The sequence below is a fragment of the Coregonus clupeaformis genome, chromosome 1 (assembly GCF_020615455.1).
Source record: "Coregonus clupeaformis isolate EN_2021a chromosome 1, ASM2061545v1, whole genome shotgun sequence".
Taxonomy (NCBI): domain Eukaryota; kingdom Metazoa; phylum Chordata; class Actinopteri; order Salmoniformes; family Salmonidae; genus Coregonus; species Coregonus clupeaformis.
The window spans coordinates 21,369,700-21,393,663 of record NC_059192.1 but is presented as its reverse complement, the minus strand read 5'-3'; the positions used below and the strand labels follow the sequence as shown (position 1 = coordinate 21,393,663).

The following is a 23,964-nucleotide window of genomic DNA, read 5'->3' as shown; positions in this document are numbered from 1 at the left end:
GTGAACCTGTGTAATGATCATGCTGTTTAATCAGCTTCTTGATATGCCACACCTGTCAGGTGATGGATTATCTTGACAAAGGATAAATGCTCACTAACAGGTATGTAAACAAATTTGTGCACAACATTTGAGAGAAATAAGCTTTTTGTGCAAATCTTTTATTTCAGCTCATGAAACCTGGGACCAACACTTTACATGTTGCGTTAAAAAATGTGTTCAGTGTATGTATGGTAGGCAAAGCAAAGACTTCAACAATACACAGAATCTAAGAAAACCGTCTACTTCTTATACTAAGAAAACATAATTGAAGTATATAGATCTATTTTGACCTCAGTGTTCAGTAAGGGTGTGTGGCACAAGCCCAAGTCATTTCGCTATGTTCAGATATGTCTAGTGCTGATGGTGTTGTGGTTCTGTGAGTGTGTTAATGATGGTCTGTGTCTAAATTGTTGAGGGATCAGACCTGATGCATTACACTCAGTTTCATCACTCCAACCAGCTCATAACAGACAGGCTGATACAATTGTGTTGCATTGTACTGTATACCCTCACAGACAATAAACTGAGCCCTTTGTGTAATGTCTCCACTGGAGTATCATTTAGACAATGTAAAAAAAAGGCACAATGAAGACTGCTGTTATGTCAAGACAGTGGATTTGATCAAATACCTTTATTTGATATCTAAATGGATCATTATGGCTTATATAAAAATATGGCTCATAAAAGTAGGCTATAGTATGCCCATTTGCCATGAGTAGCCTACCTGTATTTTCTACTCAGAGGAACGATGAGCAGGTTCAGCAGCCAATCTGAAAGCAGTTTTGTGTCCCAGTCAAAATAAAGACATCCAATCACATTGCTGTAGAGGGCGGGACTTCGTTAGCTTACTGCATTTCCCAGGTGAGCGAGGTCATTCAACACAACATGAACAAAGGTAATGTTAAAACTTTAAAATACGGTTAAAACAATAGCTTGTTTCTCCTAGAATATCTATATGCAGTCCAATTTTCCTTGCGAATTAATGTTTCACCTTCCAGTAACTTAGTAGTCAGTCATTGTTGTCTTCATACCCGTTGGTGCAATGGTGCTGTAATGTGAATATCTGCACATTATCAAGGCTTTAGTTTTTATAAATGTATTTATTAGCCGTACCATTCAGTTTGTCGGAGCGGTTTATTTATTTAATTTATGTATTTTAATTAGACTATATAGAAATGGCAAGACATGCCACGGTAGGCTATTGTACAGCTCCCAGGCTGTTGCTGTTGTTGACGAACTACGCAGATAAGGTACGCATTAGTTCTAATAAAAAATATAATAATAAGGAAAGTGTGCTTTAAAGCCGGCCTACTTTACATGCCAGTAGTTTGGATGCTTTACTAACATAATGTTGGCAACAGTGCATTCTATTTAGGCAAAGTTAGTTCAACGTCGCTGTCCAAGGTCCTGACAAGCCTTACTAGGCGCATGGGGGAAATCCTCCTTCATGACGACACCGGGCTTATCACGCATTGGGTTAAGTTTAGTCCAAGGTATCCATGGCATCGAAAGCATGTGACATCGTGTCTGTAATTGGGTCAGGCAGGTTGATGAAAGTAAGCTCAAGAAACTGTTATCAAAAAGAACTCAGCCGTTCATCATTGCCCAAAGTGCTATGATTGAGGAAATTGCAGCATGTTTGGAAATAATTGAGTGACATGTATCCTTATCAGTTTGCACATAACATTTGGTTGGTTATTCAATTGGATGAGGTATCTGACCCTGCATGATATCTGACTTACTGCATGCACTGGACAGGTCTGTGTTTCTCATGGTGTTAGGTGGGGGAGTGAGATTCACCATGGCCAGGAATGGACCAGAGTGTGAGTCCAGGGAGGCAGAGGGTCTGCCAACATGTCACAAACCACCCATCTGCACTGGTGAGTTACCATGCTACTCAATCATGCCAAGATATTCTGTTACATCGTTTTTGGGCCAAATTATGGTAGTTTATGCTCTGGCTTCGTGCATGCATTTATGAAAATTCCAAGCCATTGAATTGCACTGCTATCTGGTTTCATCAATCCTGAGCCTACATCTCCTTCTGTTCTAGGCTTCTCCATCCAGCGCTGAGCCCCTGAAGGAGTGTGTGAAAGAGGACCCCGCTCCTGGCCATGGCTCACTCGTCAAACCCCTCCCGCAGGGACGCAACCCCCGGGTCAGGCACGGCTACGCGCCACCTCCTTCGGAAGCAGCAGCAGCGCCGTGGAATCCGATCCTCCTCCCCCATGGGCCGGGTCATCCTCATCAACTCTCCTGTGGACGGTGAGGAGGGCCCTCTGATACACCACACCAGAGATTGGCTCAGATCAGATCAGCGTGCCCTCTAAGGCATGACCGGTGTCTGGCATACAGTGGCTTGCGAAAGTATTCACCCCCCTTGGCATTTTTCCTATTTTGTTGCCTTACAACCTGGAATTAAAATATACTTTTTTTAGGTTTGTATAATTTGATTTACACAACATGCCTACCACTTTGAAGATGCAAAATATTTTTTATTGTGAAACAAATAAGAAATAAGACAAAAAAAATGAAAACTTGAGTGTGCATAGCTATTCACCCCCCAAAGTCAATACTTTGTAGAGCCACTTTTTGCGGGAATTACAGCTGCAAGTCTCTTGGGGTATGTCTCTATAAGCTTGGCACATCTAGCCACTGGGATTTTTGCCCATTCTTCAAGGCAAAACTGCTCCAGCTCCTTCAAGTTGGATGGGTTCCGCTGGTGTACAGCAATCTTTAAGTCATGCCACAGATTCTCAATTGGATTGAGGTCTGAGCTTTGACTAGGCCATTCTAAGACATTCAAATGTTTCCCCTTAAAACACTCCAGTGTTGCTTTAGCAGTATGCTTAGGGTCATTGTCCTGCTGGAAGGTGAACCTCCGTCCCAGTCTCAAATCTCTGGAAGACTGAATTTCCCTGTATTTAGCACCATCCATCATTCCTTCAATTCTGACCAGTTTCCCAGTCCCTGCCGATGAAAAAACATCCCCACAGCATGATGCTGCCACCACCAGAATTCACTGTGGGGATGGTGTTCTCAGGGTGATGAGAGGTGTTGGGTTTGCGCCAGACATAGCGTTTTCCTTGATGGCCTAAAAGCTCAATTTTAGTCTCATCTGACCAGAGTACCTTCTTCCATATGTTTGGGGAGTCTCCCACATGCCTTTTGGCGAACACCAAACGTGTTTGCTTATTTTTTTCTTTAAGCAATGGCTTTTTTCTGGCCACTCTTCCATAAAGCCCAGCTCTGTGGAGTGTACGGCTTAAAGTGGTCCTATGGACAGATACTCCAATCTCCGCTGTGGAGCTTTGCAGCTCCTTCAGGGTTATCTTTGGTCTCTTTGATGCCTCTCTGATTAATACCCTCCTTGCCTGGTCCGTGAGTTTTGGTGGGCGGCCCTCTCTTGGCAGGTTTGTTGTGAAGCCATATTCTTTCCATTTTTTAATAATGGATTTAATGGTGCTCCATGGGATGTTCAAAGTTTCTGATATTTTTTTATAACCCAACCCTGATCTGTACTTCTCTACAACTTTGTCCCTGACCTGTTTGGAGAGCTCTTTGGTCTTCATGGTGCCGCTTGCTTGGTGGTGCCCCTTGCTTTGTGGTGTTGCAGACTCTGGGGCCTTTCAGAACAGGTGTATATATACTGAGATCATGTGACAGATCATGTGACACTTAGATTGCACACAGGTGGACTTTATTTAACTAATTATGTGTGATGAGTGTGATGGAAGGAGTCAGGCGCAGGAGGGTAATCACTGAATACAGAGTTTATTCCTTCGTTACACAAAATACGCTGGAATAGCGACAAACGAAACAGGCACAGGGGAAACTATCTACCCTGGCAATACACTGTAACGGTATCTCCATACAATACATAGGCACAGGGGAAATGTCTACCCTGGCAACAAAATGGTATGAGTAGCTCCACCGAGCTACACTACTCTCACATTCAAACAATCACCCACAAGGACAAGGGGGCAGAGGGAACACTTATACACGGACTAATGAGGGGATTAGAACCAGGTGTGTGTGATTGACAAGACAAGACAAATGTGATGATGATAATTGGGGCGGCAGTGGTTAGTAAGCCGGTGACGACGAACGCCGAAGCCTGCCCGAACAAGGAGGGGAGGCAGCCTCTGCGGAAGTCGTGACATTATGTGACTTCTGAAGGTAATTGGTTGCACCAGATCTTATTTAGGGGCTTTATAGCAAAGGGGGTGAATACATATGCACGCACCACTTTTCCGTTATTTATTTTTTAGAATATTTTGAAACAAGTTATTTTTTTCATTTCACTTCACCAACATGAAATCCAAATAAAAATGTCTTTAAATTACAGGTTGTAATGCAACAAAATAGGAAAAACGCCAAGGGGGATGAATATTTTTGCAAGGCACTGTATAGGCCTCCCCTCATCACAATCCATATACTGCTACACAGCCAAGTTAAGCACAATTCATTTTCTTATTTAATGTGTTCAGCTCTGGAAAAATTACTTTGTTGATGTAATGGATATTCTTTGAAGAACGATTATAAATTGTGGCATAAAATTAACCCCGTATGACTCTGTTATATGACATATAGGCTAAAGGTACCTTTTTGTGATCCCTGATATTATCAAAGTATCACTCATCAAACTTACAACAGAATTTCCACTCTGGGTTTAGCTGGCAGTATTTGTATCGATTATGACGTGTTTCTCAGGTGGAGATGACAGTGAGGACATCCATACGGTCACAGTGGATAAGAGTGTGGACGGCAGGCTGGGCTTCAGCGTGCGTGGAGGCTCAGAGCACGGCCTCAGCATCTTTGTCAGCAAGGTAGAGGACAACAGCTCCGCAGGTAAACAATACATCCAGACAACTATATATCTGTGTTACACATTTAGTCTACACATGACAGTTGTGACATAACATGAGTGACACTGTTCTACCTTGACTGTTTTTTAATTGAGTGACCGACTGTGTGTGTGTGTGTGTGTGTGTGTGAGAGAGAGCGTCTCCATCTGCATGTCTGTGTCCATGCATGTACAGTGCATTCGGAAAGTATTCAGACCCCTTGACTTTGTTACGTTACAGCCTTATTCTAAAATTGATTAAATATTTTTTCCCCTCATCAATCTACACACAATACCCCATAATGACAAAGCGAAAACAGGTTTTTAGAAATGTTTAGAAAGAAAATACAGCAATACCTTATTTACATAAGTATTCAGACCCTTTGCTATGAGACTCGAAATTGAGCTCAGATGCATCCTGTTTCCATTGATCATTCTTGAGATGTCCACCTGTGGTAAATTGAATTGATTGGACATGATTTGGAAAGGCACACACCTGTCTATATAAGGTCCCACAGTTGACAGTGAACGTCAGAGCAAAAACCAAGCCATGAGGTTGAAGGAATTGTCCGTAGAGCTTCGAGACAGGATTGTGTGGAGGCACAGATCTGGGGAATGGTACGAAACATTTCTGCAGCATTAAAGGTCCCGAAGAACACAGTGGCCTCCATCATTCTCAAATGTAAGATGTTTGGAACCACCAAGACTCTTCCTAGAGCTGGCTGCCTGGGCAAACGGAGCAATCAGGGGAGAAGGACCTTGGTCAGGGAGGTGACCCGATGGTCACTCTGACAGAGCTCCAGAGTTCCATTGTGGAGATGGGAGAACCTTCCAGAAGGACAACCATCTCTGCAGCACTCCACCAATCAGGCCTTTATGATAGAGTGGCCAGAAGGAAGCCACTCCTCAGTAAAAGGCATATGACAGCCCGCTTGGAGTTTGCCAAAAGGCACCTAAAGGAATCTCAGACCTTGAGAAACAAGATTCTCTGGTCTGTTGAGACCAAGATTTAACTCTTTGGCCTGAATCCCAAGCGTCACGTCTGGAAGAAACCTGGAACCATCCCTATGGTGAAGCATGGTGGTGGCAGCATCATGCTGTGGGGATGTTTTTCAACGGCAGGGACAGGGAGACTAGTCAGGATCGAGGGAAAGATGAACGGAGCAAAGTACATTGAGATCCTTGATGAAAACCTGCTCCAGAGCGCCCAGGACCTCAGACTGGGGTGAAGGTTCACCTTCCAACAGGACAACAACCCTAAGCACACAGCCAAGACAACGCAAGAGTAGCTTCGGGATAAGTCTCTGAATGTCCTTGAGTGGCCCAGCCAGAGCCGGGACTTGAACCCAATCGAACATCTCTGGAAAGACCTGAAAATAGCTGTGCAGCGACGCTTCCCATCCAACCTGACAGAGCTTGAGAGGATCTGCAGAGAAGATTGGGAGAAACTCCCCAAATACAGATGTGCCAAGCTTGTAGCATCATACCCAAGAAGTCTTGAGGCTGTAATCGCTGCCAAAGGTGCTTCAACAAAGTACTGAGTAAAGGGTCTGAATACTTATGTAAATGTAATATTTCCGTTTTGTATATTTAATAAATTAGCAAACATTTCTACAAACCATTTTTAGCTTTGCCATTATGGGGTATTATGTGTAGATTGATGAGGGAAAATAACTATTTAATCAATTTTGGAATAAGGCTGTAACATAACAAAATGTGGAAAAAGTCAAGGGGTCTGAATACTTTACGAATGCACTGTATATGTCCACAGAGCAGGCAGGCCTGTGTGTGGGGGACAAGCTGGTGGAGGTGAATGGGGTGAGCCTGGAGAGCATCACTATGGGCAGTGCAGTTAAAGTCCTGACAGGGAACAACAGACTGAGGATGGTGGTGAGACGCGTGGGCAAAGTACCCGGCATCCGCTACTCCAAGGAGAAGACAACCTGGTAAGCACAGACCTCCTATTAGAAATGACACATTTTCTCTGTCACTTCATAGGCACGGTTTGGAATTGTGAGTCACTTTTACCACTTGAATTGTCTACCTGATTTGATTGTGTTTAGTTAGAATCCTGTCAATAAAGCTTTATCTAATTAGCAACTTAACTTCCATAGTTTATCTTTAAGTACTTATACAGGTCTGTTCATGTGTCTTTACATGTGTACAGTATATATCAATTGTTCGATTACTCATAGCCTAAATGTAAGTGAGTATAACTCTATTACAGTGTGTATCCTTATGTACCAGTATACACTGTGTGTACAAAACATTAGGAACATCTTCCTAATATTGAGTTCCACCCCCTTTTGCCCTCAGAACAGCCTCAATTCGTTGGGGCATGGACTCTACAAGGTGTCGAAAGCATTCCACAGGGATGCTGGCCCATGTTGACTCCAATACTTCCCACAGATGTCAAGTTAGCTGGTTGTCCATTCTTGATACACACAGGAAATGGTTGAGCGTGAAAAACCCAGCAGCGTTGCAGTTCTTGACACACTCAAACCGGTGTGCCTGGCACCTACTACCATACCCCGCTCAAAGGCACTTGTCTTGCCCATTCACCCTCTGAATGACAAATACACAATCCATGTCTCAGTTGTCTTAAGGCTTAAAAATCCTTCTTTAACATGTCTCCTCACCTTAATCTACACTGACTGAAGTGGATTTAACAAGTGACATAAATAAGGGATCACAGATTTCACCTGGATTCACCTGGTCAGTCTATGTCATGGAAAGAGCATAATGTTCGTAATGTTTTGTACACTCAGTATATATCAATGGTTCGATTACTCAAAATGGAGTATAACTCTATTACAGTGTGTATCCATATGTACCAGTATACTTCACAAAAACGCTCAACCCTATAACATATCTCCATTGCAGGGTGGATCTGATTCAACGTAGGATGGTGGTGGAGGAGAGTGGGCGTACGCCCTCCGCCTCGGTGGCCAGCTCAGATGGGGCACTGCGGAGGATCGTCCACCTCTACACCACCTCAGACGACTACTGCCTGGGCTTCAACATCCGAGGGGGCAAGGAGTTCGGCCTGGGCATCTACGTCTCCAAGTAGGCACATACTGTAACATCTCAGGCTAGAGAAACAAAGAAATCATTAGAAATAAAGTTGAACCGCTTTTTGAATTCATCATTTAAATCTCTGCTTAGTTTGCAGTGTCTGTATTTCCTGTGCTGTGTGCTGTGCCGGACTATATTATATATATGATATATTATATGTATTACCTGTGCTGTATAGTGATATTATTATGCTGTGCTGTGTCAGACTGGATCCTGGAGGTCTGGGTGAACAGAACGGCATTAAGATGGGCGACCAGATCCTTGCGGCCAACGGTGTAAGCTTTGAGGACATCAGCCACAGCAGTGCTGTGGAGGTGCTGAAGAGCCACACACACATCATGCTGACCATCAAGGTGAGTGAGGGGGCCCTCCTTTGACCTTTGTCCTTCTACCACTTCCTGTATACAGTGAGGGAAAAAAGTATTTGATCCCCTGCTGAATTTGTACTTTTGCCCACTGACAAAGAAATTATCAGTCTATAATTTTAATGGTAGGTTTATTTGAATAACAACAACAAAATCCAGAAAAACGCATTTCAAAAATGTTATAAATTGATTTGCATTTTAATTAGGGAAATAAGTATTTGACCCCCTCTCAATCAGAAAGATTTCTGGCTCCCAGGTGTCTTTTATACAGGTAACGAGCTGAGATTAGGAGCACACTCTTAAAGGGAGGGCTCCTAATCTCAGTTTGTTACCTGTATAAAAGACACCTGTCCACAGAAGCATTCAATCAATCAGATTCCAAACTCTCCACCATGGCCAAGACCAAAGAGCTCTCCAAGGATGTCAGGGACAAGATTGTAGACCTACACAAGGCTGGAATGGGCTACAAGACCATCGCCAAGCAGCTTGGTGAGAAGGTGACAACAGTTGGTGCGATTATTCGCAAATGGAAGAAACACAAAATAACTGTCAATCTCCCTCGGCCTGGGGCTCCATGCAAGATCTCACCTAGTGGAGTTGCAATGATCATGAGAACGGTGAGGAATCAGCCCAGAACTACATGGGAGGATCTTGTCAATGATCTCAAGGCAGCTGGGACCATAGTCACCAAGAAAACAATTGGTAACACACTATGCCGTGAAGGACTGAAACCCTGCAGCGCCCGCAAGGTCCCCCTGCTCAAGAAAGCACATATACATGCCCGTCTGAAGTTTGCCAATGAACATCTGAATGATTCAGAGGAGAACTGGGTGAAAGTGTTGTGATCAGATGAGACCAAAATGGAGCTCTTTGGCATCAACTCAACTCGCCGTGTTTGGAGGAGGAGGAATGCTGCCTATGACCCCAAGAACACCATCCCCCACCGTCAAACATGGAGGTGGAAACATTATGCTTTGGGGGTGTTTTTCTGCTAAGGGGACAGGACAACTTCACCGCATCAAAGGGACGATGGACGGGGCCATGTACCGTCAAATCTTGGGTGAGAATCTCCTTCCCTCAGCCAGGGCATTGAAAATGGGTCGTGGATGGGTATTCCAGCATGACAATGACCCAAAACACACGGCCAAGGCAACAAAGGAGTGGCTCAAGAAGAAGCACATTAAGGTCCTGGAGTGACCTAGCCAGTCTCCAGACCTTAATCCCATAGAAAATCTGTGGATGGAGCTGAAGGCTCGAGTTGCCAAACGTCAGCCTCGAAACCTTAATGACTTGGAGAAGATCTGCAAAGAGGAGTGGGACAAAATCCCTCCTGAGATGTGTGCAAACCTGGTGGCCAACTACAAGAAACTTCTGACCTCTGTGATTGCCAACAAGGGTTTTGCCACCAAGTACTAAGTCATGTTTTGCAGAGGGGTCAAATACTTATTTCCCTCATTAAAATGCAAATCAATTTATAACATTTTTGACATGCGTTTTTCTGGATTTCTTTGTTGTTATTCTTTCTCTCACTGTTCAAATAAACCTACCATTAAAATTATAGACTGATCATGTCTTTGTCAGTGGTCTCTCTCTCTCTCTCTCTCTCTCTCTCTCTCTCTCTCTCACTCACTCACTCACTCACTCACTCACTCACTCACTCACTCACTCACTCACTCACTCACTCACTCACTCACTCACTCACTCACAAACACACTGACACTGTTGCTACAGTACACACTCCCAAAAGAGCAGGTTGCGTGGCAGGGCAGACAGCTGGCATGCAGTCGTAATATTGCTTGCTCACTTTACTTGTGGTGGGTTGGGTTTCACCCTGTGAAAAACAGCCAGGCCGTATGCATTATTCACCAGGCAGATCGGCCAGGATCAGGTGGTGATCAAAGCATACAGATGCATTTTGTACGTTTTTGTTCTCTGATTCTTTACCTCGCCTTGCCCCCTCTTTAACAGGGAAACACTATACCAGCACTAGGAAAATAACAGTACAAAGCATGTCAAAGGTAGAATATGTGTTAGGAAGAAAACGATTTCCATTGCTTGTTGTAGACGTGTGGACCTTTACTGCTCTCTCTCTAAGGTATATATGACTCTGTCTTTGTGTTTCTAGAGTTACTCTTTATCAAATATAAGGATCCTGTGAATGTGTCAAGAACTCTACTGTAACCTATTTGCATATCTCTGGCCATATCTTTGCAGGAAGTGGGACGATACCCTGCCTATAAGGAGATGGTGGCAGAATACAGGTGGCTTAACAAGTGTATGTAACCATCTCCTTATCTCATGTAGCCTATATTATGTTTCAGTGGTGTTTTTGAATTATTTAAGAAAGCAACTTGCCACTGGTGACTTTTGCTAACTTGTATTTTTTTTTAAATATATCTTCCACACAAACAATTCAAAACAAACACTATATCTGTAACTTTAATATTTTTTATAGATCTTCCACACAAACAATTCAAAACAAACACTACAGTGGCTTGTGAAAGTATTCACCCCCCTTGGCATTTTTCCTATTTTGTTGCCTTACAACCTGGAATTAAAATGAATTTTTTGGGGGTTTGTATCATTTGATTTACACAACATGCCTACCACTTTGAAGATGCAAAATATTTTTTTTGTGAAACAAACAAGAAATAAGACAAAAAACCTGAAAGCTTGAGCGTGCGTAACTATTCATTCCCCCCAAAGTCAATACTTTGTAGAGCCACCTTTTGCAGCAATTACAGCTGCAAGTCTCTTGGGGTATGTCTCTATAAGCTTGGCACATGTAGCCACTGGGATTTTTGCCCATTCTTCAAGGCAAAACTGCTCCAGCTCCTTCAAGTTGGATGGGTTCCGCTGGTGTACGGCAATTTTTAAGTCATACCACAGATTCTCAATTGGATTGAGGTCTGGGCTTTGACTAGGCCATTCCAAGACATTTAAATGTTTCCTCTTAAACCACTCATGTGTTGCTTTAGCAGTATGTTTAGGGTCATTGTCCTGCTGGAAGGTGAACCTCTGTCCCAGTCTCAAATCTCTGGAAGACTGAAACAGGTTTCCCTCATGAATTTCCCTGTATTTAGCGCCATCCATCATTCCTTCAATTCTGACCAGTTTCCCAGTCCCTGCCAATGAAAAACTTCCCCACAGCATGGTGGTGGGATGGTGTTCTCGGGTTGATGAGAGGTGTTGGGTTTGCGCCAGACATAGCGTTTTCCTTGATGGCCAAAAAGCTCAATTTTCGTCTCATCTGACCAGAATACCTTCTTCCATATGTTTGGGGAGTCTCCCACATGCCTTTTGGCGAACACCAAACGTGTTTGCTTATTTTTTTCTTTAAGCAATGGCTTTTTTCTGGACACTCTTCCGTAAAGCCCAGCTCTGTGGAGTGTACGGCTTAAAGTGGTCCTATGGACAGATACTCCAATCTCCGCTGTGGCGCTTTGCAGCTCCTTCAGGGTTATCTTTGGTCTCTTTGTTGCCTCTCTGATTAATGCCCTCCTTGCCTGGTCCGTGAGTTTTGGTGGGCGGCCCTCTCTTGGCAGGTTTGTTGTGGTGCCATATTCTTTCCATTTTTTAATAATGGATTTAATGGTGCTCTGTGGGATGTTCATAGTTTCTGATATTTTTTTATAACCCAACCCTGATCTGTACTTCTCCACAACTTTGTCCCTGAACTGTTTGGAAAGCTCCTTGGTCTTCATGGTGCCGCTTGCTTGGTGGTGCCCCTTGCTTAGTGGTGTTGCAGACTCTGGGGCCTTTCAGAACAGGTGTATATATGCTGAGATCTTGTGACACTTAGATTGCACACAGGTGGACTTTATTTAACTAATTTTGTGACTTCTGAAGGTAATTGGTTGCACCAGATCTTATTTAGGGGCTTCATAGCAAAGGGGGTGAATACATATGCACGCACCACTGTTCCGTTACTTATTTTTTCGAATTTTTTGAAACAAGTAATTTTTTTCATTTCACTTCACCAATTTGGACTATTTTGTGTATGTCCATTACATGATATCCAAATAAAAATCAATTTAAATTTCAGGTTGTAATGCAACAAAATAGGAAAAATGCCAAGGTGGATGAATACTTTTGCAAGGCACTGTATCTGTAAAGAAAAAATATATATAGATCTTCCACACAAACAATTCAAAACAAACACTATATCTGTAGCTTTTTTTTATATAGATCTTCTACACAAACAATTCAAAACAAACACTATATCTGTACTGATGTGTGTGTCTCCTCTCTCTCAGTGGCCAGTGGCAATGAGACTCGGCAGTCTTCCTCCCAGGGCTCAGACTCCAACTCCTCTGCCTCATCCTTGTCCTCTGGGACTCCTATCTCCTCTCTGAGCGGACTGTCTCAGGTCATGTTCCCCCCCAGCCTGCCCTTCGGCATGGACATGGTGGACGTCTGTATCTCTACTGAGGACCAGAGGTCTGGGTCTGGCCAGTGTACTGACACCGCCATCCAGACCGACCCCTCACCTCACAGGATGGGGGCGGACACTAGCCACAGCCTGGGGGCCACTACCCTCCTACAGGACTCAGCCATCCGGGGGGAGGGAGGGGAGGGAGGTAGGGGGAGAGGAGAGTCCCCCAAAACGGCCGTCCTCATGGCCCTCAGTAGACCCAGCCAGCCCATCCACCGTTCCCAGAGCCAGGTCACTGTAGCAGGTGAGGCCAGAGGGGTGGAGAGGTTTAGATAGAAAGGGAGTTTACTGAAACGATTGGACAACTCAGAAGAACCTATTGTTGTAAAATGACTGAGTATAGTCTTGTTTTGTTGAGACCCCGTCTCCTTCCTGTCCTGCCATAGAGGTGAAGCAGACGAAGCAGAAGAAACAACAGCAGAAAGGAGGGAAGAATCCTGAGAGGAGCACCCTACAGCGCTCCAAGACCTTTGTCAACCTGCTGTTCAGGGGTCGCAGGAGAGACACCTCCAAGGGGCGCTCCAAGTCCCCCCCCAATTCCGAGGCAGGCAGAGGTTAGTAGTACCTTCAATGATCCTGTATACTATAAGAGAATCAATTTAGTCAATGGTGCAACTAGCTGTTATTTCAAAAGAGTTTTACTCTGTAATTGTGAGTCGTCATGTCTGTGAATATACACTACCGTTCAAAAGTTTGGGGTCACTTGAAAACATACATGAAATGAGTTTGAATAGGAAATATAGCAAAATGAATATGAAATGTAGTCATTGACAAGGTTAGAAATAATGATTTTTAATTGAAATAATAATTGTGTCCTTCAAACTTAGCTTTCGTCAAAGAATCCTCCATTTGCAGCAATTACAGTCTTGCATACCTTTGGCATTCTAGTTGTCAATTTGTTGAGGTAATCTGAAGAGATTTCACCCCATGCTTCCTGAAGCACCTCCCACAAGTTGGATTGGCTTGATGGGCACTTCTTACGTACCATATGGTCAAGCTGCTCCCACAACAGCTCAATAGGATTGAGATCCGGTGACTGTGCTGGCCACTCCATTATAGACAGAATACCAGCTGACTGCTTCTTCCCTAAATAGTTATTGCATAGTTTGGAGCTGTGCTTTGGGTCATTGTCCTGTTGTAGGAGGAAATTGGCTCCAATCAAGCGCCGTCCACAGGGTATGGCATGGCGTTGCAAAATGGAGTGATAGCCTTCCTTCTTCAAGATCCCTTTTACCCTGTACAAATCTCTCACTTTACCACCAACAAAGCACCCCCAGACCATAACATTGCCTCCACCATGCTTGACAGATGGCATCAAGCACTCCTCCAGCATCTTTTCATTTGGTCTGCGTCTCACAAATGTTCTTCTTTGTGATCCGAACACCTCAAATTTCGAATCGTCTGTCCATAACACCTTTTTCCAATCTTCCTCTGTCCAGTGTCTGTGTTCTTTTGCCCATCTTAATCTTTTCTTTTTATTGGCCAGTCTGAGATATGGCTTTTTCTTTGCAACTCTGCCTAGAAGGTCAGCATCCCGGAGTAGCCTCTTCACTGTTGACGTTGAGACTGGTGTTTTGCGGGTACTATTTAATGAAGCTGCCAGTTGAGGACCTGTGAGGCGTCTGTTTCTCAAACTAGACACTCTAATGTATTTGTCCTCTTGCTCAGTTGTGCACCGGGGCCTCCCACTCCTCTTTCTATTCTGGTTAGAGCCAGTTTGCACTGTTCTGTGAAGGGAGTAGTACACAGCGTTGTATGAGATCTTCCGTTTCTTGGCAATTTCTCGCATGGAATAGCTAGCCTTCATTTCTCAGAACAAGAACAGACTGACGAGTTTCAGAAGAAAGTTCTTTGTTCTGGCCATTTTGAGCCTGTAATCGAACCCAGATACTCAACTAGTCTCAAGAAGGCCAGTTTTATTGCTTCTTTAATCAGCACAGCAGTTTTCAACTGTGCTAACATAATTGCAAAAGGGTTTTCTAATGATCAATTAGCCTTTTTAAATGATAAACTTGGATTAGCAAACACAACATGCCATTGGAACAGAGGACTGATGGTTGCTGATAATGGGACTCTGTACGCCTATGTAGATATTCCATAAAAAATCAGCCGTTTCCAGCTACAATAGCCATTTACAACATTAACAATGTCTACACTGTATTTCTGATCAATTTTATGTTATTTTAATGGACCAAAAAAATCATTTTCTTTCAAAAACAAGGACATTTCTAAGTGACCCCAAACTTTTGAACGGTAGTGTAAGTATGGCTAAAAGCAGAGTTATTTTGTTATAGAGTTGAGTTGGTATACTACTATCAACTGGGTGTTGGTTATGTCCTTAGATGGGGAGCGCAGGCGCAGACCCAGTGGGCCGGACCCAGAGATGCTGGGGGTGGTGGAGGGCATGGCCCGCAGGCTGCTGAGTGAGGACGACGTGGCCTCTGTCATGAAGACCTGCCGACGGGTATGGAGCCTGGGGCCTGGGCAGGAGAGGCAGCGAAAATATGAACTGTTATCATCCTTATTCCATGGATTTTGCATTGATAGTGTTATAATCACTATTCTCTTGCAGTACATAACAGAGCGTGTGGTGGAGAACCTGGTGCACCACCTGCTGGCCGTGCTGGACCGGCCTGAGAAGCTGCTGCTACTGAGAGAGATCAGGTACATAGAGAGGCAAAACAATAATAACAACATTCACTTTAAGGATTTAGATTGGAGGGGGAGCGACCAGTTGAAGGATTTAGGATTCGGCTCATACTCACAAATCCAATTATTTGATGACTGGACAATGAAAACAACCGTGTTCTTTTATAAGTTAATAACTCTCTCTCTCTTCCGCTTTAGAATGTTGCTGCCTCCAGCTGACCTAGGGCTTTTCAACAATATGGTGGTCCCGTTCGAAGTGGAGGCCTATGATATCTTGAAGTACCGTTCTGGTGAGGAAAGACGAATATACATAGAGTAATGTACACTACACATACATTCAATAATACATTTGAAGGAAAGAGTTTCCATTCTTTAAATTACCCCTTTTCTCCTCTCCTTTATTATGTAGTCAGATCCCCACTTCTGCGCTCCCCCCAGTCTGGACGAGCCCCCAGACGACACCTCATCACCCCCATCCCAGGTCAGTACGGTCCCATCTACAGTACAGCAGTGTTTCTTTCATTCATTCATGGGGGAGGAAGTGCAGGCTTTTGTTCCAGCCCGGCACTATCACACCTGATTCAACTAATTGTGGTTCAGGTTGAACACCATGATTATTGGAAACAGGTTTTAAAGTTGTGTTGCGCTGGAACATAAGTCTGCTCTCCAGGATCTTGGTTGTTACACTGACTCCTGCGGTCCCATGTAGACTTCCAGGGGGGCTTTGAGCTTCACAGTGCCCAGGAGGTGGAGAGGGAGAGCCAGCTGCTGGAGGAGCTAGAGCGGCTGCGTCTGTCTGGGTCCCAGAGCCCCCGGGAGCAGCCCACCCATACCTCCAGAGCATTCCCCCCCCTACTGGATGTCCCAGTGGATGGCTACGCCTTCTCAGACTCCCTCCGTCCTCCCTCCGTCAGCCCCCTGCTCCCCAACTGGCTGCTGGCCCACAGCAACACCACCGACCCCCGTTCCCCCCTACGAGGAGACAGTGGTACGGTCCGCTCGGTCCACTTTGATGATGTGTCAATGGACCAGGGAGATACCATCTCAGAGCGGGGGAGGTCTCCGTTCAGGAATGGGACTTCCAAGGGTAAAAAGGAGAAAACTGATAAAAGGGAGAAAGAAACTGTGTTCACTCTGCAGAGCGCTCCTCGACGCAGCAGGCCCCTGTTGTCCCGGGTGTTTGGCTCTGGCCTGGACGCTGACTTCACAGCAGAGGGGGTGGTAGGGTTGGGAAGGGAGCGGGTGAACGGTCATCCCAGCTCCTCTGAGAATGGCCTCAATGGCAATGCTCCTGTCATAGAGTACGAGCTCAAAATCGTCAGCATCTCCAAGACTAAGCAGTCACTGGGTGAGTTCATGTAATATATAATATATGTACAGTGGATATAAAAGTCTACACACCCCTGTTAAAATGCCAGGTTTTTGTGATAAAAAAGAATGAGACAAAGATAAATCATGTCAGAACTTTTTCCACTGTTAATGTGACCTATAATGTGAACAATTAAATTGAAAAACAAACTGAAATCTTCAAGGGGGAAAAATGAAAAATAAAAACCTTACAATAACCTGGTTGCATAAGTGTGCACACCCTCTTATAACTGGGGATGTGGCTGTGTTCAGAATTAACCAATCACATTCAAACTCATGTTAAATAGAAGTCATTACACACCTGCTATCATTTAAAGTGACTCTGATTAATCACAAATAAAGTTCAAATGTATTTTCTTAGTTGCATCTCAGAGCAAAAGCCATGGTCCGCAGAGAGCTTCCAAGGCATCAGAGGGATCTCATTGTTGAAAGATATCAGTCAGGAGAAGGGTAAAAAATTATTTCCAAAGCATGTGACCTATTACATAGACTATGGAACACAGTGAAGACAGTCATCATCAAGTGGAGAAAATATGGCACAACAGAGACATTACCAAGAACTGGACGTCCCTCCAAAATTTATGAAAATACGAGAAAAAAACTGGTCAGGGAGGCTTCCAAGAGGCCTACAGCAACATTAAATGAACTGCAGGAATTTCTGGCAAGTACTGGCTGTGTGCTACATGTGACAACAATCTCCCGTATTGTTCATATGAATGGGCTATGGGGTAGGGTGGCAAGACGGAAGCCTTTTCTTACAAAGAAAAACATCCAATCCCGGCTGAAGTTTGCAAAAACAAACATCAAGTCCCCCAAAAGCACGTGGGAAAATGTGTTATGGTCTGATGAAACCAAGGTTGAACTTTTTGGCCATAATTCCAAAAGGTATGTTTGGCGCAAAAACAACACTGCACATCACCCAAAGAACACCATACCCACAGTGAAGCATGGTGGTGGCAGCATCACTGTTTTTCATCAGCTGGAACCGGGGCCTTAGTCAGGGTGGAGGGAATTATGAACAGTTCCAAATACCAGGCAATTTTGGCACAAAACCTTCAGGCGTCCGTTAGAAAGCTGAAGATGAAGTTCACCTTTCAGCACGACAACGACCCAAAGCACACATCCAAATCCACAAAAGCAAGGCTCCACCAGAAGAAGATTAACATTTTGGAATGGCCCAGCCAGAGCCCAGACCTGAATCCAATTGAACATCTCTGAGGTGATCTGAAGAGGGCTGTGCACAGGAGATGTCCTCACAATCTGACAGATTTGGAGCGCTTTTGCTAAAAAGAGTGGGCAAATATTGCCACGTCAAGATGTGCCATGCTAATAGACTCCTACCCAAAAAGACTGAGTGCTGTAATAAAATCAAAAGGTGCTTCAACAAAGTATTAGTTTGAGGGTGTGCACACTTATGCAACCAGGTTATTGTGAGTTTTTAATTTAAAATTTTTCCCCCTCAAAGATTTCAGTTTGTTTTTCAATTGAATTGTTCACGTTATAGGTCACATTAAAGGTGGAAAAAGTTGACATGATTTATCTTTGTCTCATTCTTTTACATCACAAAAACTTGGGGTGTGTAGACTTTTTATATCCTTATGTGTATGTGTTGAGTCAGGGAAATCAACAGTTTGCCATCCTCATGGTTTACCAAACAGTTGCACCTCCAGTACCTCTCTGTAATATTTATTCACTATTATAGAAGGGATCAGCAAAGTAGCTCTTACAACAGAGACAATACAAAGTTTCACTCATACAATTCAATAGATTTTTTATTGTTTGTGTATGTAATAATGCCTGTGTTTTACTGGTCCAGGGATCAGTATTTCTGGTGGGATGGAGTCCAAGGTGCAGCCGGTGGTGAAGATAGAGAAGATCTTCCCAGGAGGAGCCGCCTCCACGTGTGAAGTCCTGAAGGTATACCTGTTATAACCTGTGATATGACCTGTTATAACCACTAAGGCTATAACCAGTCTCAGTACAACATGACCCATAAACCACCATTCAGATAAGCATTTCACCTTATGAACATCACGCCACATATTCCATTCAGATCTTTTCCAACTAATTTGAATTGACTTACCTGATTAATGGAAATATGAATGTAGCTAGTGATGAAATCAAACATAGTGATGAGATAGAGGCCCAAGGTAATCTCAAGGGATCCTTGTTATAATAAGCCTTTTGAAGGAGCTCTTTTATTTGAAGCCAGAGTACTGATATGAGGGGGGGAATTATTTGAGTAACTCATGCTTTGAACCGAGGCATTTAGACTCTTTGGCACCACATTATAGAAAGAGAACATAGGACAATACAATCAAAATGAGGTTTTTGAGCCCAAAGGACAAAGTAACGTGATGTTGTTGAATTGAAAGATGGCTAGGTGTGTGTGTGAGTGCAAAATAGAGCAACTGAGAGCATGCACAAGGCAAATGCATTATCTCTAACCTTCCTTCCTCTGCTTGCATCCCCAGGCTGGATTTGAGCTGGTGTCAGTGGATGGAGTGTCCCTGCAGGGCGTGACTCACCCCCACGCTGTGGAGATCATCCGCAGGGCTTTCAGCAACAAGGCCAAAGACCCCATGGTGTTTATAGTCAAAGTCCCCAAAAGCCCTTGACTTAAGACTGACTCACTGCACAGAAAAATTGAGCTTTGGCCTGGAGGCCCAATACCTAAACCCTAGAAGCAACACAAACAGAGCTGCAGTATGTTGGAAGAAGGGGAGAAGAGTGAGGAGTGAAAAGTGACGGTCTGAAGGAATTATGTGGGTTACTAGGAAACTCCTGTTCCCTCAATGGTGAACCAGGAGGATCTGGCCAATCAAACGAGGGGACTAAGAGACCTGCCGCCACGGGAACCAGCAGCCAGTGATGTGTGTTCTTACCTAAAGCGTCAAGCCACTCAGAGCCAATAGTAGGCCAGTTCACACAATCCTTCACTTTTCATTATTTGTTATAGTGTATTAATTTTCACATCACTTTCACAAATGATGCAAAATAAATATACACATTTATATACAGACATTTCTATGGACAATACTTTACTTAAATCATTAAATACACCGGCTAATGTATGCAAACTGTAATCCGAGTGCCTTCCAGGACCCCTGTGAACTGAACTAATGGTTGTCTGTCTGAGCCATAGAGAAAAATAGAGGGCTCATCTTTGTATATGTGCCATTAATAGCGTCTGTGACAGCATGGGCAGCGCCATTGAGGCAATCTCCATTTTGAAGTAGTCCATTTTTTCTTCTTCACGATTGGCAGATCCCTCCTGATGACCCGGCTGAACATGACTCCAACAGAGTCACAAGGAGGGATCAGCCCATGCTAATTACAGCCTTTTGGCCACTAGAGGCCTCTATAATTCACTATGGTCTGAGCAGTGTGCAGCGGAGACCAGAAGATGGCAGGCTTGGATCAGATCCACCTGTCAGTTGATGGTAATGTTAAAACCATGTATAGACACACCGAGCCAATAACTATAGTGATCATCTTGATTGGAAATTCACATGTTATTATCAGGTGTAAACATGCCCTAAGTTTCTCCAATTCTTGGTGAAGTGTCTACAGGCCAGACAATCGGGATACAGGGGAGTGACATGTTAGCACAACGTACATGTATAAACGGGACTTAACATAATAAAATAAAGAGCAACTGACCATTTTTCTTTTACTGCTGTGGCTTGATGTTCCTTGTCTGACCTACTAATAGAATCAACCACTCAATACATGCTTTTTGATAATTACATTGTTTGATCAAACAATTATATAACAGAAATGTCATAAAATGACATTTAGAACAAACAATCAGTTAGCCATTTAAAAATCAGCTATGCGTTTTTATCAATCGTTTTATTAAAAACATAGTCAGTTGGTACAATAAATGTACAGCATGAAAATATACATTTAATGTCTTCATACAAATACTGTGGATAATTTTCTTTAGAATATATGAAGGGGCATTCACTCAAACATCAATATGCAGACATGGTACTGTAAGGACCCAACAGAACATGTGACATTGCTTTGGTCTATTCACAGTGGCTATGTTTATTTTGAAATAGATAATATCTATATTTCACCATATATGATTTGTCAGTATTAGGGATATCTACAATGAAGGGTTAACAGCGATATGGGGACATGTAAGTGTCTTCCTCTTGTGGATGGGTGTGCTTCTTTATACAGAAGTTTATGAAAAGATAACAGTCATAGCTTGGCCAGTCTAATTTAACTTTATAAAAGACTAAACATCTCTCACTTAGTGCATGTCCTCTCACCTGTACAAAAAGCACTTTCACAAATAGCCAGAGCGGCATATAAATATTGGCAGAGAAACACAACGATCCATAGAGATTAATCCATCCATGCTATTGTACTTCTACGGAAGTGAGATCACAAAGGTAAAGTTGATTCTCTTCACAACAATAGAAAGCATATCTGTTGTCTGAGTGTGCTTTAGTGACATGTTTCCTTAGAATTTCCACGGTTTCCGTTTTGCTAGCTAAAGATACTGTGCAGATACGGAATAAAATGACATCCTGTGTGTGTAAAAGGAAAATTCATATTTAGATACTCAAATGTGTCATGGAAAGAGGAGACTTTTGGTAATGGTAACATTGAAGCGTTTCCCTTCTTTTTGCCAATTAACCTGTTGTATTCGAGAACAACATGCCGAAGAAATCGAGTGTCATCAGGCTCTACCTACCAAGAACACCCACAGTGAACAAGGAGGAAGTCCACATTTGGAGGAGAGTTACATGATGTTCAGTGAATACCACAGAAAGAAAGGATGTATTCCCGCCACGCTGTACGAGACTCATCTGACTTCACCATCACTCTCCCTGTCAGTGCACTCTTATATTGTCACATCAGATCACACTGTGTTTGTGTGTGTACGATTTAAAGCCCATAAGGGTTGAAATTGTGTTATCTTTTCAGAAATCTGAGGGACTACCTGCAACCCCTCCACCAGCTCCAGTTTCAGAAAGGCCCAATAAATTCAACCCTCCAAAAATGCTTGCCACAGTGGTATGTTTTTTGTCGAATTTTAAGACTTCCTCAGTTCCTCAGATATAGCATTTAAATGTTTTGTTTAAATTCATATTTTTTGTTTGTGTGCTTAATATCAAGGTCTTATAAATGTTGGCAGTCTTATATTACATTGAACATAAGCCCAGCGTAATCTAAAAAAGGTAAGGGAAACAAACCAAATTAGTAATATCTGCTTAGAATATCCATGTTTTGACTAGATGTTCACAAGTGGGAGGAGCCTACTGTAGCACACAGAGCTTCAACTCCTTTTTGAAATATAGATTAGAAACAGCCGCTGTGTGTGTGTTTGTCGACATTAGCCAGTGGGAGTCAACCATAATAATAAGACATTTGTGAGACGGAGTGGAAGCGCAGGAACATAGGGAGAGTAGACCAACTATAGAAAGACTACTACATACTGTAGAGACCCTGATGGAGACCTACTGAAGGATTCTGAAGTGACCTAAGTAATTATAGAGGCTATCCGGCTTCCTATAGACGCTCCTAGTGGATCACATGCATATGGCAGATAGAGAGACAGAAGGAGACACAGAGAGAAAAGGTGGTGGTGTCAGATCTCAGTAGCGGTGATCTCGTCAAAGTTGATCTCGTTGCCGCTGCCTTCGTCCAGCTCCTCCAGCTCGTCCCGAGTCTCCAGTTCTAGACTGAGCTCCCGCAGCATACCCTCCAGCTCCCGGTTCCTCTGGTACATCCCCACGTAGTTCTGCTGCAGCTGCTTCTGGTACTGGATCACCTTGTCCTTTTCCTCCTGCCAGACCCTATGCTCCTCCTCAAAGCTGCACGCCTGCTCCTCCCCCCGCTGGCGTTCTGTGGCTAATTCCGCCCTCAGACTCTCCATCTGCACCCGGAGGCTCTGGAGGGCCTCGCTCTCATAGGCCAGCTTGGCCTTGGCTTCGTCGCTCTCATAGGTCAACAAATGTGGCTCCTCCGGGAAGGCCTGGCACTGCCTGCCTCCACTACCATTGTGGGCGGGGCCCTGGAGGCTTGTCTGATTGGCTGCGGCGTCTGCACGGAAGCGGGCCGTCTCCTCCTCCAGGCGGCCCACCTTCTGACGGAGGAGTTGGGCCTCACTCATGCGGCGCTGCAGCTCGTTCTGGCAAACTTCCAGCTCCAGGGTGCGCAGTCGGCCGGCGGAGGTGGCCTCCTGCAGCAGGGCCTGGCTGGTGGTGAGCTCACCACGGGAGTCCCGGAGCTGGCCACGCAGAGAGACAATCTCCCCCACGCGCTGAGCCAGCTCCCCCTGGACATCCTTCAGCTGCTGCTTCAGCAGGGAGATCTCCCCAGACTTCTGACACACCTGGAGGAAACACAACTAGTGTCATATACACAGTGCACAAAACATTAGGAACACCTAATGCACCCCCTTTTGCCCTCAGAACAGCCTCAATTTGTCGGGGCATGGACAACAAGGTGTTGAAAGCGTTCCACAGGGATGCTGGCCCATGTTGACTCCAATGCTGGTGTCAAGTTGGCTGGATGTCCTTTGGGTGATGGACCATTCTTGATACACAGCGTGAAAAACCCAGCTGCGTTGCAGTTATTGACACACTCAAACTGGTGCGCCTGGCTCCTACTATCATACCCCGTTCAAAGGCACTTAAATAGTTTGTCTTGCCCATTCACCCTCTGAATGGCATATACACAATCTAGGTCTCAAGGATTTAAAATCCTTTAACCTGTCTCCTCCCCTTCATCTACACTAATTTAAGTGGATTTAACAGGTGACATCAATAAGGGATCATAGGTTTCACCTGCATTCACTTGGTCAGTTTATGTCAGGGATGGGCAACTCCAGTCCTCGTTGGCCTGATTGGTATCATACTTTTGCTCCAGCTAACACACCTGACTTCAATTATCAACTAATCATGATCTTCAGTTTAGAATGCAATTAGTTTAAATCAGCTGTGTTTTCTAGGGATGGGGAAAAAGTGTGACACCACCCCAGCCCCTGAGGACTGGAGTTGCCCATCCCTGGTCTATGTCATGGAAAGAGCAGGTGTTCCTAATGTTTTCTACACTCAGTAGTAGTGACGGGCATTCCGAGTCTTTTCGGTGAGCCGGATCATTTGGCTCCGTTCAGCTAAAAGAGCTGTTCATTTGGCTCCCAAACGGCTCTTCGTTCAGTAGTG

At 44.1% G+C, this 23,964-nt stretch overlaps 2 protein-coding genes across 5 annotated transcripts in view; one reads left to right on the top strand and one right to left on the bottom strand.

Annotated features, from left to right (window-relative positions):
- Positions 1–59: 59 nt before the first annotated feature.
- On the top strand, positions 60–20,444 carry LOC121541632 (PDZ domain-containing protein 7-like). 3 transcript variants are annotated; one of them, XM_041850834.2, is made up of 17 exons: positions 60–100; positions 1,798–1,919; positions 2,093–2,304; positions 4,753–4,890; positions 6,657–6,831; positions 7,769–7,951; positions 8,166–8,313; positions 10,540–10,600; positions 12,582–13,004; positions 13,147–13,314; positions 15,103–15,224; positions 15,333–15,424; positions 15,608–15,699; positions 15,819–15,890; positions 16,119–16,757; positions 18,594–18,694; positions 19,252–20,444. In XM_041850834.2, the coding sequence occupies exons 3-17, from the start codon at positions 2,154–2,156 to the stop codon at positions 19,393–19,395; spliced, it is 2,709 nt and encodes a 902-aa protein (XP_041706768.1). In that variant the 5' UTR covers positions 60–100; positions 1,798–1,919; positions 2,093–2,153; the 3' UTR covers positions 19,396–20,444. The 3 variants fall into 3 exon arrangements, with proteins under 3 accessions (XP_041706768.1, XP_041706860.1, XP_045065992.1); XM_041850926.2 differs by lacking the exon at positions 60–100 and adding an exon at positions 111–934; XM_045210057.1 differs by lacking the exon at positions 60–100 and having other exon boundaries at positions 111–1,919.
- Positions 20,445–20,532: 88 nt separating this feature from the next.
- Positions 20,533–23,964, bottom strand: part of LOC121541737 (leucine zipper putative tumor suppressor 2 homolog) — a 58,243-nt gene continuing 54,811 nt past the window's right edge. For both annotated transcript variants that reach the window (XM_041851048.2, XM_041851204.2), the window contains one exon: positions 20,533–23,132. In XM_041851048.2, coding sequence (XP_041706982.2) covers positions 22,386–23,132 — 747 coding nt within the window. In that variant the 3' untranslated portion in view covers positions 20,533–22,385. The remainder of the gene's footprint in view (positions 23,133–23,964) is intronic.